At 37.5% G+C, this 18,737-nt stretch overlaps 1 protein-coding gene across 1 annotated transcript; it reads right to left on the bottom strand.

Moving 5' to 3' along the window:
* Window positions 1–1,494: 1,494 nt before the first annotated feature.
* LOC126973705 (uncharacterized oxidoreductase YrbE-like) lies at window positions 1,495–17,087 on the bottom strand. Its single transcript, XM_050821034.1, has 7 exons — window positions 17,013–17,087; window positions 15,097–15,191; window positions 10,996–11,247; window positions 9,384–9,691; window positions 6,878–7,117; window positions 3,315–3,470; window positions 1,495–1,782 (listed from the first exon to the last, which is right to left on the bottom strand). Exons 2-7 carry the CDS (start codon window positions 15,174–15,176, stop codon window positions 1,643–1,645), a joined length of 1,176 nt encoding a protein of 391 aa, XP_050676991.1. The 5' UTR covers window positions 15,177–15,191; window positions 17,013–17,087; the 3' UTR covers window positions 1,495–1,642.
* Window positions 17,088–18,737: the final 1,650 nt, after the last annotated feature.

Raw genomic sequence — 18,737 nt, 5'->3', positions numbered from 1 at the left:
TTTTATTATTTTCATTTCATTTCCTTTCATTCCGGTGATAATTTCAAAGCTTGGGAAATGATTAATGACCAATAAGGACCATTTATTTTTGTATTGAGAGCTGACAGTCAATATGTTTATTTTTTATACTTTATTTAATTTCTATTGGACCTAAATTATACATCGATCGATTAACACTTGTCAACACAAAGATGGTATTAATATCGGCTACATAATAATATACTTTTAGAATAACTAAAGTAAAGGCGAGAGGTATCTATGTGAGTTTATAATATATTCTTGATAATGTTCTATATGTTCATAAGCACATTGAATAATTTGCTATAAACTGTGACAATCATAATCTTAACACGAGGAACAAACATAAACTTGCCTACTACTCGGTTACGTAGTGTTAGTAAGTCTTTTATTACGCGACGTATAAAAGACGCGCTTTACAATATGATCCCAGAAAATGTACGAAACAAATGTGTTACGAAATTTAAAATAATTGTTAAAAAACGTTTGTGTGGTAAAGGTTACTGTAGCATAAACGATTTTCTTAATCATACCACAGTAAATGTTTGTTTTAAGATATCACATTGTAATCCAAATGTTTATAAAAAAAAGCCCGCTGAGTTTCTCGCGCCCGTTCTTCTCAGGTCTGGGGCAGTCTATTTTGAATGGGTGGTAGTTTTTGACGTTCAATAAGTGATTTGAATCCTATTTTTAATAATAATACTTGAATTTGAATTTGAAATTTTATATATTACTAGCTGACCCAGCAAACGTTGTACTGCCGATATTAAAATCGCGATACAAAAGTAACTGTTGATCGAATATGGGTGAAAATTTGAAGTTGTATGTATTTTTTATTGCTGACCCATAATCAAACAAATTTAAAAAAAAACTCAAAAAAATTAAAAAAAAAAAATTGGCGTGGACCACCCTTACCATTTAGGGTGATGAAAAATAGATGTTGTCCGATTCTCAGATCTACCCAATATGCACTCGACATTTCATCAGAACCGGTAAAGCAGTTTCGGAGGAGTTTAAGACCCCGACTCAAGAATTTTATATATTAAGTAGATTGTCTTATCTCTTTAACAGTGTATGCTGCAAAATATGACAATTTGCTAATACTTCAATATACTTTTCCTGCCAACTAACTACTAGTACATAACATTCTATTCGAATTGAAATGTTGCCAATAAAATTTTCTTAGATCATTTATACGTCTAGATAGACTAAGACATTTTAATAGGCAGGGCGTATCAATAAACATCAGCTGAACGTCTAGCTCGTCTCGTCTCTTATTTTCATAAAAAAATCTGACTATCCAATACTAGTCGTTACTATTACAATAATAATTGAAATTCTTTATTTGGCTACTACGAGTATGATGGCCCACTCAAATTTCATAAAACAGTCAGATATAACAATTATGAGTACATAAATTATTAAAATAATTGAATTTTACATTATAATTAATGATAAGAATAAATAAAATGTTACTTGTAAATAGTCAATAAACTTTATTTTTTCCCCAATTGATATCACAAAGTCGTATGTCCCTAGAGAGATGATCCTAATTTGCGGATGCAATAAATCCAAAAGGGTCAGTAGGGACTAGAAAAACAAACATTTTATTCGATTTCCAGGTTTAAGAATATTGTTCCGGGATGCCATCCTTGCTCCAGTCCAATTCAATTGTTTTTCCTGTGCGTGCGCTCTCTTCTGCAGCCGTTGCAATCTTTGTAACAGCAAGAGTCTGCCAGCTGGTGACATCTTGTGGTACTCCATCTATATATAACAAATTTAAGTACAATATCTTAATATATATAAATAACGTGACACGTTGTTTGTCCGCAATGGACTCCTAAACTAATGAAAAGATTTTGATGGCGATCACTTCATCTAGTGCAGTTTAGTCCAACTTGAGAGATAGGATAGTTTTTATTTCGATTTAGGACCCATAATTATTTTTATTTATTGATGCACGGTTTGACAGTTCTGCTGTGAAACAATTTAATTATAACCAATGATGTTCAATATGCAAGAACGGCACAGGATGCTGGCTAGATTATGGGTACTAAAACGGCGCCTATTTCTGCCGTGAAGGAGTAATGTGTAAGCATTATTGTGTTTCGGTCAGAAGGGCGTCGTAGCTAGTGAAATTACTGGGCAAACGAGACTTAACATCTCATGTCTCAAGGTGAAGAACGCAATTGTAGTGCCACTCAGAATTTTTGGAACCAACACTATAAGAAACACATTAGCGTCGTCAAAAATTACTATCATAAAAAATCCGCAAAAGCCGGTACCAACCACTGGATCGAGCTGCATAACCCACGGGTGATTTCTTACCCTATCCCACGGCTTGTTAGAGAAGCCATTGAAATTAAAAATCATGCTAACAATTTTAATAGGGGAGATGGATGTATAATAATAGTTACAATGAAGACATTTTCTTCCGTACTAAAAACAATTACCATTTGAAAAAAACCAAGAATCTTAAGCTATAAAGTATAAACTATTAAATTCAAATTCAAATTTCAAATTCAAATTGTGTAGTCTTGCTGTCAATTTTATTTCATCTTCCCACTTTCTGTGCTGTCTTCCTATTTTTCTTTTGCCATCTCTTGGGTACCATTCTGTAACTATTTTGCTCCATTTCCCCACTTTATCTCGCATCATGTGCCCTGCCCTGGGAGGGTGGTCTTAGACTAGCGCAAACGTGGAATCTCGTGGTCTCTCTCTGCAGTACAAACGCAACAAAAATACCCGAAAGAATGGACGTCGTCAGTAGTGTGTGTCGTGAATTAGGGAATCAAAAACCAAAACGAACTAGGCGCCACGTGGACAGATTGATGTACTATTAGTGTCAAGTGTCAATGTGTCAAGTGTGTCTCGCCGCCACCGCAGTTCCGCCGCGACTACGATTCATGCAATTGGATCGAAATATCGGCACCAAATTAATGAAATGTATATCGTGAGTACCCGTCATAATAAAAAAGACCGCCTAAAGTAGTTTTTTACCAGTGGGAGGCTCCTTAGCACAGGATGCCGGCTATATTATAGGTACCGCAAGGGCACCTATTTCTGTCGTGAAGAAATAATGTGTAAGCATTACTGTGTTTCGGTCTCAAGGGCGACGAGACCTAATATCTTATGTCTCAAGGTGACGAGCGCAATTGTATTGCCGCTCAGAATTTTTCAAGAATCCTGAGCGGCACTGTCTGTCATCATCAATTACTATCTGCTGAACGTCCGGCTCGTCTCATCCCCTATATTCATAAAAAATAAATACTTCAAAAAGAATCAAAGTAACTCACATTGAACTACATCTAAGAAATGATCTAATTCTCGTTCATAAGCCGCTTTGTAGCGGGACGGAAAGGAGTAGTAGATCGGGTGATACTTCACGCCCTCCTGTCCTATAACGTACTCAGTGGAGTGTGTGGGCTTCTCATTCTCAACCTTTATCATGCCTGTAATAAAAAAAATAATCAAAAAATTGCGTGTTTTATTTTGTGTTCTAGTTTTTCTGTCACAGCCGGCTTCGTAATGCACACTTAGATGTCATTTAAGCGAGCTTAGCTAAAGTTTAGTCGAGTAAGGCTAGGGTTACTATGGATGCGAGTTCTGACGAAAATTTGTTCTGACGAGTACGTCCGAAATCCTCGTCAGATCAAGGCGTTTATACTGTGCGCGTTTTCTGTTATTCTGATAGTCAGTTCGTTTTTGCCGTCTAGCGAAGATGGACGAATTTGATGAATATGATTTGACATCGATAAAGAAGGTCTTACTTCCGTTGATATTCCCGATGGTGGACTTTGAGTCCCTACACAATGTGCCAGTTTCACGTAGATATAATCACTACCGAAGAAGCGCGAATGAGACTAGAGAAACATTGAAAAATTATTTTGTTAGTCCAGCAGGTGAAATTCCGTTTCAATACAACCTATTGTAATAATCTATAGCTCTACAAGTCGTGTTCTTGATAGATAAAATATACACATTAATTCTAATTGCTCATGTACCTAATTAATGTAAACCCCACATCAAAATAAAAAATTGTAGTTACTGCTAGTGTTGAGTTCTGTAGCAACTTTCTCCCACTTTTACCGACAAATATCTCTGTTGTGATAATTTTTGTCTCTCATATCCCACAAACACCTGTTCTCGTACACGAGACTGATCAATTTATCGTTATCCATGGTGGAAACCAAATCACTCGAAATTCGCAGACGCAGGTCGTGCGAAAAAATCAAACTCGTTTGAACGCTCGAGTGGTTCTGACGACGTCGTGCATGTTCTGACGCGTTCGTTATTGCCAGTGTAAACACTGCCATTGGATACCAGGCGTTTGTTTCTTCTGACGAATCCGTCAGAACTCGTCAGAACAAATTTTCGTCAGAACTCGCATCCATAGTAACCCTAGCCTAAAGCGATGGTTTGTCCATGCGTCAAACCAAACCGGTTACTCATTGATCTTCACTCATTCAAAACCCTGCTTTATTGTTAAATAGAAAGCAATATTTTTTAATACAAATTTAGCTAATAATATTTGCTTAATTCATTTATTTATTTAAAGACAATGAATCGAAGTGATGTATTCACTCATTCACACTTGTGCTTTTGATATGGTTTACGTACACTTTTTCGTGCCTAACGCATCATTTTGCATAGACTTATTTAATATTTTTTAAGGAAAATGAGAACAAACACTTGTGTTGAGTGATCATCGCCACCCACATTCTATTGCAACACCAAAGGAATCACAGGAGCGCTGCCGGTGTACGCGCTTTTTTAAGGTACCCATGTCGTATAGTCCCGGAAACACCGCACAAGGAAGCTCATTTCACAGCTTTGTAATACGTGGAAGGAAGTTCATTGCAAACTGCATGTGGAGGACAGATACATCCAGATGTTGGGGATTGCGGCGTGTCATGCGAAGGTGGGATTCGGCGGCAGCAATCAGGTGCAACAGCTCTTCTGAACACTCCCTGTGATAAATGCGGTAGAAGGCACAAACAAGTTGTTCACAGAGCACTGGGTCCCCTAGAATTCGAGCTGCTCTGCATTGCACGCGTTCAAAAGGATCGAGCTGATACTGGAATGCGCCAGACCAGAGATGACAGCAATACTCCATGTGTGGCCGGACCTGCGCTTTGTAGAGCGCTAGAATGTGGGCCAGCTTGAAGTATTGCCGTGCTGTTTTTATGACGCCCAGCTTCGTCGAAGCCAATTTGGCTTTGCTCTCCAGATCAGCGCGGAATTGGGAATCGCTCGAGATTCCAAGACAGTAATCCGATGATAGGCGAGGCTGTTAGGGAAGTGTGACATTGATTTAAAAGAGAAGCGATGGTTATAATTTTGACATTAATTATGTCATTTCTTTGTCGTGTAATTAAATAACTTTTAAACGAGCTTAACTCAAAACACTATTACGTATTTAAGATGACGGCTTTATCTTATCATTACATATTTCTAATTCATTACATATTTCATATTATTTCTAATACCTCTCTGATACAATGACGTTCTATAGACATATAAGGATATATCAATCGCAGTCTGATAGCGGAACGGCAAAAGTGTGCTTAAAGACAATGTAAGCACACTCCTTAGTCGTGTGTCAACTGTCACTGTTCGAATCAAACCTGCGGGCCTACCATGAACTCTTATTGCGATTCAATTGACGACCTTAAATTAATTGCTTTGCTATTTCATACCACGCCATCATTAGAGCTATCCAATTTAAAAATATGTATTGGACCTTATTTTAGAAAAAAACATAATACTGATAATAAATAGCGAATAACGAATTACTACTAAAAAAAATATACTCTGTACTCCTGTCAAATCAAACATGAATGGAGCGTTCATAACTCGTTATTTTTACGAAAACACCTAAGCAAACATTTAATTTGTAATTCAAAGCACTACATTTATTTATATTATTATTATTTAATAAGTACAAAAAAAGGCTTAGTGGTTTATAATTTGACGCTATAAAGCGCAATTTTAAAATTTTTTTTTAGTATTTTCTACGCAAAAAAAACGCTAAAATCATATCATTTTAGGATTCGAAACGCAACGCATATGGTTCGAGTAAGAGAGACAAACTTATGCAACGACTGTAGAGCGTCATCTCTTTCTCACCACAGACAAATTTATTTCGATCATTCGTCTCAAGGGATCCAAACGCCATTCAGTAAAAGGCACTTCATGGTACGAATTTTAGCGATTCAGTTTAGGTACCTAAATCGAACTGCATCGGAGTCGCATCGCTTATTAAAAGTAGATGGTAGGCCCTCAGTAGATGCATCAATCCACACATACCGTAGTCGAAGCTTTTTATGGCCTAATTTGTAGCATGCCGGCTAGATTATGGGTACCACAACCGCGCCTATTTCTGCCGTGAAGCAGTAATGTGTAAGCATTACTGTGTTTCGCTCTGAGGGGTGCCGTAGCTAATGAAATTACTAGGCAAATGAGACTTAACATCTTATGTCTCAAGGTGACGAGCGAAGTTGTAGTGCCGCTCGGAATGATTAGGGTTTTTCAAGAATCCTGAGCGGCACCGCTTTGTAATGGGCAGGGCGTATCAATTACCATCAGCTGAACGTCCTGCTCGTCTCGTGCCTTATTTTCAGAAAAAAAGTTGTTCCATATACCGGCTTTATTTTTAAACGGCATGATTTATCTTTTTGTATTCGTCATTGATCTGAAATTTTTTATTTGCTAATTATCATTTTAATGCATTGCAAGTTAAACAAACATATCCATGAGCCAGATTAACAAACTCTTATCTCTATAAGTCACATAAATACACCTCGAACATTGTTATACTATTTCGTTTATTTGTTTTTTATCGCTAACCGTTACTAACCCTTATCTCCGAATACTTCGAGTCTTTGGTCATATCCATACGCACTGTAGCGACTGTTATCTCCAATTGCAATGGCTCCGGATGGAAAGGTCAACAGGAATGCAATGTTGTCAAAGTCGTTGATGGCCTTTATCTCTGGAATAAGCGCTGTCGCAGTTGCCTGAACTTTATTGGGTAACTCTCCCAAAACCCAACAAGCCATATCGAAGTCATGTACGAGACAGTCGTGAAATACACCGCCTGGAAGAGAATAATTATTATAACAAAGAATTAATCCCTATTCACCAGTGAGAGGCTCCTTTCCACAGGAATCCGGCTAGATTACCATGGCTTATTTATGCCGTGAACCAGTAACGTGTAAGCATTACTGTATTACGTACTTCAGTTTATGTTGTGTTTAACGACGTTTTAGTTAAACACAGGCTAAACACTGTTTCCTAAAAGAAAAAGATAAACCCCATTTTAGACGTCGTTATTGTTAGGTCACTGGCGTTATTATAGATAGGTGTCTTAGCCATGTTAAAATTATTTTTTGTGTGAAACCACGTGTCTTAGCCATGTTAAAATTATTTTTTTGTTATAACACCGTGTGTTCAAAAAAAATGTGAAGATTTTGAATGAATGATTTAAGATTCTTCACTGGCTTCAAAATAATAATAGCGGCAATTTATCGATTTAAATTTATAAATTTAATAGCAATAGACAGCCATAATAGCAATAGGCATGTGTTAACATTATTGGGTTTCGGTCTGAAGGGCGCCGTAGCTAGTTAAACTACTGGGCAAATGAGACTTAACATCTTATGTCTCAAGGTGACGAACGCAGTTGTAGTACGGCTCAGAATTTTTGATTTTTCAAGAATCCTGAGCGGCACTACATTGAAACGGGCGGGGCATATCAATTACCATCAGCTGAACGTTTTGCTCGTCCTGTTCCTTATTGTCATAAAAAAAAATAGTTCCCCGCTAATATTATAAATGTGAATGTTAGTTTGGTTTGTTACGCTTTTACACCGGAGCTACTGAACCGATTTCGATAATATTGGGTACAGCGATAGACTAGAGCTTGGGAAAGAACATAGGCTATATTTATTACGGAAAAAACCATGGTTACCGCGGGATTTGTAAGAAATTCATGTCGATGAGCTATAACTATACCAATAGTAGGTTTAGTTCGTGAATAGAAATAGTCCTCGAAATAAGATTCATATAATATGTTGGGAACGCTAGCGAAAACGGGGACCGAAACTGGAATATAACATGAGATAATCTTCAATTCCAAACTTGCTTTTTATTTTTAAAAATCCTTTATCTACGCGGAAGAAGTCGCGGGCATCAGCTAGTATTTAATAAATATAAATCTTTTGTAGATGTCCATAATAAATAGAAAAAAAACGTAAATCTAAAGTCAAAAAAATATTAAAATATTTTAAAAACAATATATATATCGGTTTCTTTCTTTAGAAAGAAGGACGCAGTTAATTACCATGTGCTGGTAAGAGACGATAAAAATAGGTGTAAAACTTAGAAGTTTGAAGTGTAAACTTCGTCAAGGCGACGTTATTAATACGAAATTCAAGTATTTTAGTCTATAATTACAAAGTATTAATAATTATGATTATTATTGTTTAGTAATTTCTCTTGTATTTTTTTCTGGCTGAAAACACCGTATATAAAAAGTTTCTCTTCAAAAAGTTAATATTTTTAAAAATTTGTTATTATTGAGACAATCCGTTGTATGCAATTAAAAAACGCAATTAAAAAACAAAACAATAGTGTTGCATGCAATAAGGTGGAAGCGTCACCACTTAAAGTAAATTCACGCACTCTAACACGAAGTGTCATACAATCGCGAGTGTGAAACGTAGCTTGTCACGTACATTAAACTGTTTAAACGTACATTAAATATTCTTGGCCAGTTTTTATCGGTTGTCTAACAGCAAGAGACTCTATCTAGACGTATAAATTATTAAAGACTAATGGGTATTTCGTTGCATATCCTTCGGTTACTTGTTGAGCAGTCTCAACTTTTGATATTTTATTGGTGTTCATGAAGAAAATGGGTAAAGTTGATCATTTACTAAAAGGCATAAAAGGCATTTAATTTCTCAAAATTGATTCCTTTATTTTTGATGTAATTTTTAATATACTAGATACTAATACCGCTTCGGAACCAAATGGCACTCTGAGAGAGAAGAACCGGCGTAACAGACTCTCACAGCATTCTTTTTTCTGCGCTCTTTTTAATAAAATATACAATATTGTACTGCCATTGCTATTGCTATAAAATAATCATAATCTAGTCCTAGGCTGTCCGATCACTTAGGTATTCAGCTGTGGAGTAGAAGGATTTACGACAGAGCCATTTTCAAACATTTAAATTTATTAAAAGATGATGCCTGAACAGTGGCTGGGACTTCATTATAGTGTATATATTTACCCTTAAATTATGAAGATACAAGTACTATAAATTTCAAGTTTTTCTCAAGCATGTTTCTATACATCACCTGAACTAGCTAAGTACTCGATTGACGGCAGCGGTGAATCCCTAGCAGTTACTTTCACAACCTGTACGTGGCCAACTGTCCCTTCCCTAACTTTGTTCTTCAAGTTTCTGTAGGCGGGATCGAAACGGCGATTAAATGCAGCAAATAATATGCGGCCCTTAGCTTTAGCTGCATCGAAACACTTTCTGGTATCTTCAATGTTCTCAGCAATGGGTTTCTCACAAAAAACATCCTTATTATTAGCTATACAATTGACTACAATTGCGTGGTGGGTGTATGTTGGTGAGCCGATAAAAACTACGTTTACGCTGAAATAATTCAAGAAATTCGGTTAAATATTATTATTATGTATTAGAGGGGCAAACGGGCAAGAGTCACGGGATGGGGAGTGGTGAGGAACCTCCCATGGACATCCGCAACATCAGGTGTCAAGAGATGCGTTGCCGGCCTTTAACGTGTATGCTATTTTCCCTTTTTTAAGGTCCCTAAATCATATCGGTTCGGGAAAACAGCACCCGGTAATTGATCCACAAAGTGGCTGTGCGTGGTAAGAAATTTCTTGCAATACGCTCGGTTGTGGAATACCGACGTCAACGTGATACGGGTGGTATTTTGTATTTTTATGTTATGTCCGGTGGTGGAATTCGGCCGCTGGAATCAACATGAACTGCTCCTCTGAGCACTCCCTATGATTTATATATAATGTAAATAAATAAATATATTAAAGTCCTGAATAGAGGACTCAACCAAATATTCTAGTCGCACATTTTTTATTAGGGCACTAATTCTGATGCAGATGCTTATCAATAACAAAAAAAAGAAGCGTGGGGGCTCACTTAATAGTTAATATTCTGTGATTAGTCCCGCTCATTTCATCACTAATGATACTCGTTTATGGATGAGGACAAACGAGCGTACGGGTCACCAGATGTTAAGTAATCACCGCCGCCCGCATTGTCCTGCAACACCAGAGGAATCACAGGAGCATTGTGGGCCTTTTGGAACGGTTTTATTAATAATACTCGCTTCGAGTTTAGGACGCTGTGGGACCACAGAAACTAAAGTCAAAACTTCAAAACTTAAGACTGTTATATTTGTGAATAGGGTATTGTATTGTACTGCACTATCAGATTTCATTCAAGAAAATAATCGGAAAATATTAGAAACTCCTGAGAGTTTGTCTGACGTCTACTGCTGGATAACCTCCCCCAAAGATCGCCATTACGACCGGTCCTGCGCTGCCTTCACCCAACCTTCCGGTGATCTTGAACAAATCGTCGGTCCATCTTGTGGGGAGCCTACCAACGCTACGTCTTCCGGTACGTGGTCATCATACAAGGATTTTACTGCCCCAACGGCCATATGCCCATCGAGCTATGTGCCCTGCCCACTGCCACTTCAGTCGCTGGGCTATGTCAGTGACTTTGGTTATCCTAAGTCATAAATTTTATCTAAGAAGTTATTAAAGTCGGCAGAAACAACTACATACTAGCATCTAATTTACCCACAGAGTCTTTTCTATGCAGTCTAGGCAGTTTAACAGCGTTAGTATCCCGACTTCATTAAAAGTCTTTTAAATGTTAGTAATTATTTATAGTAAACAGGAACTTACGATTTGTCTTTATATACACGGTCGCTCTCTTTCGAAGTTAGGAAAATGACATCGTCGCTAAGGTCCCAGAAAGATTTCAACTCAGCAAACTTCTCGGGTCGATCATCAACAACGTATTTCATAACAATGCGAGGATTGCGTACAATACTGGTGAAGTGGATGGAGCCAGCTCGACCCAGACCGAAGATTGCACCGACAACCGGCGGCTTCTTCCCCGGCTTATCAGATACCAAACTCACATTGTTGAGAAATCTGAAAACATAATATAAAATAATAATTATAATAATAATTATCTTTATTAGCAACATAAATTACACTGCAGGATATAGGGCTAAATTAATAATATAACTAGCCGTTCCGCCCGCTTCGCTGGGCGAATTAAAAAAAAATTAATGAAGGAACGTTGGAATTCGAAAAGCAAGTAGCCATAAACTAGCTATCTAGGATAAATTCGCATCGGATGGTCGTAGTTTCATGTTTTTGTTCGTTTAGGCGTGATTGGGCCCCAAACAAACAAAAACATGCAGCAGCACGGACTTAAGGAAAATTAATAATAGTTATTTATGCAACTGTTGTGTAATAATATTTTATTATCAACAGTTATCATCAACTTTACAACAATTTTAATAGATATTTAAAGCATGGGTGTAGATAAAATATATTAACATTAATGGGCCCCTGAGTTGACGCCGGTGCTAACGCGTTTATTCCGGCACTCACAAATGGCGTAGTCTCTGACTCATGGAAGTCAGCCCTTGTCCATCTGATCCAAAAAAAGGAGACAGTTCAGATCTGGCAAACTACAGGCATATTGCTATTACCTCCTGCTATCCAAAATCATGGAGAGCATAATTAGTCGTCAGCGCTTGGTATACCTAAAGGGTCACCAGTTGATCAACGACCGACGATACGGCTTTCGCCATGGTCGGTCGGCAGGTGATCTTCTGGTATACCTAACACATAGATGGGCTGCGGCTATTGAAAGCAAGGGGAAAGGCCTGGCAGTTAGCCTGGATATAGCGAAGGCCTTTGATCGAGTATGGCGCTCCTCTCAAAACTTCTATCATTTGGACTTCCCGAGAGCTTGTGCAAGTGGACCTCCAGCTTCCTCACTGGGTGCAGCATACAGGTCGTTGTCGACGGACATTGCTCGAACCCGAAGCCCGTGAATGCTGGAGTGCCCCAAGGCTGTGTGCTATCTCCTACGCTGTTTCTTCTACATATCAATGATATGTTGGACACCTCCAACATTCATTGCTATGTATACGACAGCACTGTTGATGCCGTATTCACGGGCCATGCTGGTCTCTCTCGGGAAATCGTCGACCAGTGCCGGGAGAAACTTGTGTCTTCTATCGAGTCCTCTCTTGAGAATGTCGCGCAATGGGGTAAATTGAACATTGTCCAATTTAACCCCCAGAAGACTAAAGTTTGCGTGTTTACCACTAAAAAATCCCCATGTGTCGTATCACCGCTCTTCGACAACACTTCCCTTAAATCCTCGCCTAGTATAGGAATACTGGGTCACGAAATCTCGAGCGATTGCCAATTTCGTGGCCATCTGGAGGGCAAAGCCAAATTGGCTTCAAAGAAACTGGGCGTCATTAATAGAGCACGGCAATACTTCAAGCCGGCCCACATTCTAGCGCTGTACAAAGCGCAGGTCCGGCCACACATGGAATATTGCTGTCATCTCTGGTCTGGCGCACCCCAGTATCAGCTCGATCCATTTGACCGCGTGCAACGCAGAGCAGCTCGAATTGTCGGGGTCCCAGTGCTCTGTGAACGGCTGGATCACTTGGCGTTGCGTAGAGACGTCGCTTCATTGTGTGTCCTCTACCGCATTTATCACGGGGAGAGTTCCGAAGAGCTGTTTAACCTGATTCCTGCCGCCGAATTCCACCTTCGTACGATACGCCACAAGTTAGGATAACATCCCCACCATCTGGATGTGTGGCGGTCCTCCACAGTGCGGTTTATAAGGAGCTTTCTTCCACGTACTACAAAGCTGTGGAATGAACTTCCTTGTGCGGTGTTTCCGGGACGATACAACCTTCAAAAAAAGCGCGTACACCTTCCTTAAAGGCCGGCAACGCTCCTGAGATTCCTCTTGTGTTGCAAGAGATTGTGGCAGGCGGTGATCACTTAACAACAGGTGACCCGTACGCTCGTTTGTCCCCCTATTCCATAAAAAAAATATATTAAGAAACACTACTATGATGTACATATTTTTTTTTTTCAACATACTTGCTCTTAAAGTGATCTTTATTACATCGTTCTTAGGGTCATATACCGAACTTTAACACACATGTGCATAATAATATTACACACTAGTACATAATAAAATTATCCCTAAAAAGTTAAATTAGTACCTAACTGCAAATTATAAAAGAGTAAACAGCATTTTCAACGTAATCGTTTAATATTTTTTTTTTGTAACACCAAAGAGGTTTTATGCCGCTGAAAATCCATTTACATGTTTGCAATAAATAAATGTGTTACTACACCATTCATTAAACCGAACAACATTCATTATTATCAAATTATTTATAATTCACAATAATCTATATATATAAAAATGAATTGCTTTTCGTTAGTCTCGCTAAAACTTGAGAACGGCTGGACCGATTTGGCTAATTTTGGTCTTGAATTATTTGTGGAAGTACAGGGAAGGTTCAAAATGTATATAATAATAATAATAAAGGAATTAATAGGAAAATGCTTGGAATTAAATAAAAACAACAAATTTGTTTTTTCTTTGATGCGTACCCCGTCGAATTTATAGACGCAACGGTTTGAAAGTTATGCTGTGAAACAATTTTATTACAACAACAGGGTGCATTTTTACGAAGCAATTCTTGATTTTATAATATATTATTGACAAATTCATAAAAAAAAACATTATTTTATTTATTATATACAGAACAACGTCTGTCGGGTCAGCTAGTCTGTTATAAAATATATGCACTTATCATTATCACTATTGACTTTATCACTAAAATTAAAGTTTTGAGTAGGCTGTAAGTATGGCTATATGTGCCTAATCACCTTACAATCAGCGCGAACAAAAAAAATCTTGGCATTTAATATTATTTTGGTTGTATCACATCACATCCTCGCAAGTGTGTAGAAAAAGTGCAAATTAAACTCCTCAGCAATTTGCTTACTAGACACTCGGCTGATTTACGCCTTCGCCTACGGCTCGGGCTACAACCCACGACCCCGTGTACAATAACAACTTAGCTTACTTGTATCATAATATGCTATTAATTAATACGAGCAGCCGTCTGTGATTTCAGCCTCGTAAATTTAATATAGGACAGTCTGTCTATAAAATAGGATATTCTCCGGAGTTTCATGCATAGGCATTTTTGAAAAGCTCGAAAACTAATATAATCATTCGTCAAAGTTAGTTACGTCCTTAGATTAAGGAGTCTCCGCTGCGCTCTAACTAGATACCGCAGGCGTAGTCGCAAAGTGTGGCAATAATACTACGCCCCAGTGGGTGTGGCTGAATAACGTGTGACGTTGACGTGCCCCATGTTCTGTTAATCTCTTCTTATAATTTAAACTAAAATGCTTCAGAGTATTGTACGTTCCTTCGCAGCCATTCCTATTATACGTCAATATTAGTTCTCTGGACACTCGCGAGTGGCGTTTCAAATAGACACAAAGTAATTGTTGTCAAACATATCGAATAGCCGGAAATAGCCTGTCCAGTGGTATTTATACAGGTCAGTGGTTTTAGATCATTAATACATGTAGATAGACTATGACAGCTGTGAAAACGCCGAACAAAATTGAGTTTAGAATTAACCTTTTTTGGAGCAATGCACGCACACCAATACAAAATGTCATAGAAATCACGAGTGCAAGACGTAGCACTAAACTAATATTCCTGGCCTGTTTTTATCGGTTGTGTTACAGCAAGAGACTATTTAGACCTATAAATTATCTAAGACATTCGTATATTTTTCGTAAAAACTGTTATTTTAATACTTTTGAGTCTCCGCGAGAAATAATATTTTTTTACATATACCTAAGTATATGTAGTTTATTAATGCTTTTATGAACCATAACAAAAATGTAGGTTCTACTCACTCCTTGAAAGTGTAGTCTGAATCCGGATGAGTGTGCTGTCGTTTATATGGTGATACACCTGCAAACTTCCTAGTAGCCATTGTTGATGGTATCACCTACAAAATATTTAATAAATTTTAAGTACACTTCAGTAATTGATATAAATTAAATATACGAAGAGACCCCTATGTTATTTAAGATCTTCTTAAGATCATCCGCTCCACCAATTTAAGTTCAAAACACAACTGGATTCACAATCACTTACAAAATATTTAATCAATTGTTAAGTACTTCAGTAGTTGATAGAAATTAGACATACGAAGAGACACCTATGTTATTAAAAGATCTTCTTAAGGTCAATCTCTCCACCAATTGAACAAGACTCAAGGTCGCCTATAAAAAGGCCGTCAAAAATGTCCGAGCGGCGTTGTATATACGTATACATAAAATTATACAGATAAAATTAAGTCTGGGGACCTGGCCAACGGCCTTGAGGAATCGAGCGGAGCTAGGTTACCTCTCTCGTACAAGATCACCATAGTTTTAATTCGTAATTAGAAGCATTGTTAATTTATTACATACACAATACAATTATCTTTACAAAACTATGTCATGTTAAGTATTGGTAGACAATTAATAAATTTTCGTAAAATTTGTATCTAGATTGTGTGATTATCATGGCTCCAACTGTAATAGTAAGGGGTAATTTGGTGATTTTTTTTCGCACTGTTTGTAAAAATAGAAATGTAATGGAAGAATGAATTTACTTCTCATATTCTGTAGATATATAATTATTTTTTGTAAAAATATAAGCTTCATATAAATAGTCGCGAAAATAGGTTTCAACAATGCGCTATTTTGGCGTTTTCTTGGGATAGCATACTTAAAACTTTCATTCGAATTTACACCTTATCTCGTGGCAGTATTGTTCAAAGTCTTGTAACTACTACTCTGCCTAATAGACGCGTAGGCAGAGTTTAGCTTCAGACAATTTTTGATCGTGGTTGAGTCTAGATGTTTATTTTGCGCTAAATTCTTTCTCATCGAATTGTCTTGTGCCAAGTGAAACAGATTTTCCACAATGGCACTACCGGTGCATTGATATGTTACGGATGTTACCTAGCCATGACTTCGCTGTATTTTTCTGATCATTCTAACATATAGAAGGTCGTAGCTCTAAGGATGTAAGATATGACTCAGATTATTCCGTTTAAATGTCTCCAACAGTTACCACCAATCTTTGTGCCTTATTTCAATCATTCTCTTGTTGCACCATATCTCAAAAGCTTCTGCAAATTATTTTATTTAGATTTTTGCTTTCTGATTTAGAATATCTAGTAAAGATCTTTTAACGTTTTCCAAATAAAACAATCATGCTCCATTATTCATAATAACAATAAATTATTCATAGTGTTGAGTGAGTCTTTCATCATCATCAGCCGGAAGACATCCACTGCTGGACAAAGGCTTCTCCACAAGATTTACACGACTATCGGTCCTGCGCTGCCCTCAACCAACGTATTCCAGTGATCTTGACCAGATTGTCGGTCCATCTTGTGGGGGGCCTACGAACACTGCATCTTTCGGTACTTGGTCGCCATTCGAGGACTTTACTGCTCCAACTGCCACCTGTCCGTTGAACTATGTACCCTGCCCGCTGCCACTTCGGTTCCGCAATCATTTGGACTATGCCGGTAACTTTGATACTCACATTTTATTCACAAATCTGTATTGACTCTAAAAAAAACTAAATAAACTAAGTTACATCTATCGACGTTGATGTTTTATGTAAATAATGTGATCAATAATAATATTATTTTTGCATAAATAAATAATTATACCACAAAATTTATAACTATGATAAACTTCCCCTAAGTTTCTTCTCAATGTTTCACTATCTATATAATTATATAAAGTGCACTTAGACAGATATTTACCTAACTCGTACTAACGGGAGCGATCTATTAGGGCCGATAACTTAATTAATAATTATCCACCGGAAAATATAGGGACGACTGCAGCAAATATTATATACAAAACTTATATATACTGTTGATAAACCATTTTATCTGTGTTTTATGAGTTTGAATTAAATAACATTCATGTTTAGGTAAACAATTTATCGGTATTATTTTCAATGCTATAAAAGATATCCGTAAGATATGGTGGCATGGACAGTGAGAGATCAGTGGCTAGAAAACTACACTGGCCTTCAGTTTTATTGTGATAATACTTCTTAGTACGAGTACAACATAAGAATTAAAACAGTTTAATAAATTTTATATTTATTTACAAAGAGGTAAGGTTGACCCTACATTAGCCTCACCTTGAGGTATCAGACGAAACTATCATTTCGATTTATAAAGTGATTTTTTCAAAAATTAAGTTTAATTAATAATATGGCGTATTATTATCGATCCGTAGGACAACCAAAGTTACCGAATGCCCAATGATTCTGAAACTGAAGTGGCAGTGGGCAAGGCACTTAGCTCGACGGACGGATGGCTGTTGGGGCAGTAAAGTCCACGAATGGCGCCCACGTACCGAAAAACGGAGTGTTGGTAGGCCTTCCACAAGATGGACCAATGATCTGCTCAAGATCGCTGGAATACATTGGATGAGGGCAGCACAGGTCCGATCGTCGTGGAAATCTATGTGATCATATAATACTCAGTTTTAATAAAACCCGTTTCGTCGTAGAAAACTATTAAGGCGAAGAGTAAGCAGAAAACACGCAAACATGGTGTTTTTAGACAAGTTTTGTGGTGAAAGTATAGCGTTTCGAGCTATGAACACTACTTAATCCTGTTACACATATCCTTAAGTCTTATTTGTGGGTTAATGCTTGCTGTTGGTTATAGTTAACACTGCCGAGCCTTTTTGAATTACCACTTTTCTTTGAAGTTAAACAAGTTTATTGGCATGGCGTGACGCATTTTTTGGTACTTCTCTCAGAAAAGTTATTCTTATAGCTTGTACTTTTTTGTGTAGGTTAATATATTCAGATTAGTAGTGAATAATGAGGATTGTAAGCATATAAACTGCTTTCCACGCAAAAATTTTGAAAATATAGGCTTTGTTACATAGATGGCGGACCGGCAGCCGAGAACTCATATCGCTCCAGGTCGCTGGCATTTAGTGTCGGCTTAAATAAAAGTAAAATACGCACGCAAATTGCACAACCACCCTCATAATATCTACTCCTAATATAATCAGCAAGTACCATATACATAGTATTAACACAATGCAATCTATACCTTCATATAAATAAAAAATAATTATTTATTCGGAAACCCAACAATCGCACACTAATACATAAATAAAAATGCTTGAATTAATAACGTCAGTTTGTTCCGGCTAATCTCCATTTCTCCAACATCTGGATATATTAGGGTTCCGTACCCAAATGGCAAAAAACTGTTTGTCTGTCCGTCCTTATGTCACAGCCACTTTTTTCTGAAACTATAAGAACTATTGTTCGGTCTTTGCATTGTTTATTGTTTGATAAAGTGCCACGTAATTTCAACTGTGAAAATGGACATGCTAAGATGCCATCTATCGCTAGTATACTTCAACCCTAAGTTGAAACCGGTAGCTAATTGGTGGCGCTAGGCGCGACAATCGCGTGACGTATGTGTGGGCGCTACACATAAAGCCGCGTT

This window comes from Leptidea sinapis, chromosome 30 (genome assembly GCF_905404315.1).
Source record: "Leptidea sinapis chromosome 30, ilLepSina1.1, whole genome shotgun sequence".
Taxonomy (NCBI): Eukaryota; Metazoa; Arthropoda; class Insecta; order Lepidoptera; family Pieridae; genus Leptidea; species Leptidea sinapis.
This window is presented reverse-complemented; position numbering and strand designations above follow the sequence as displayed.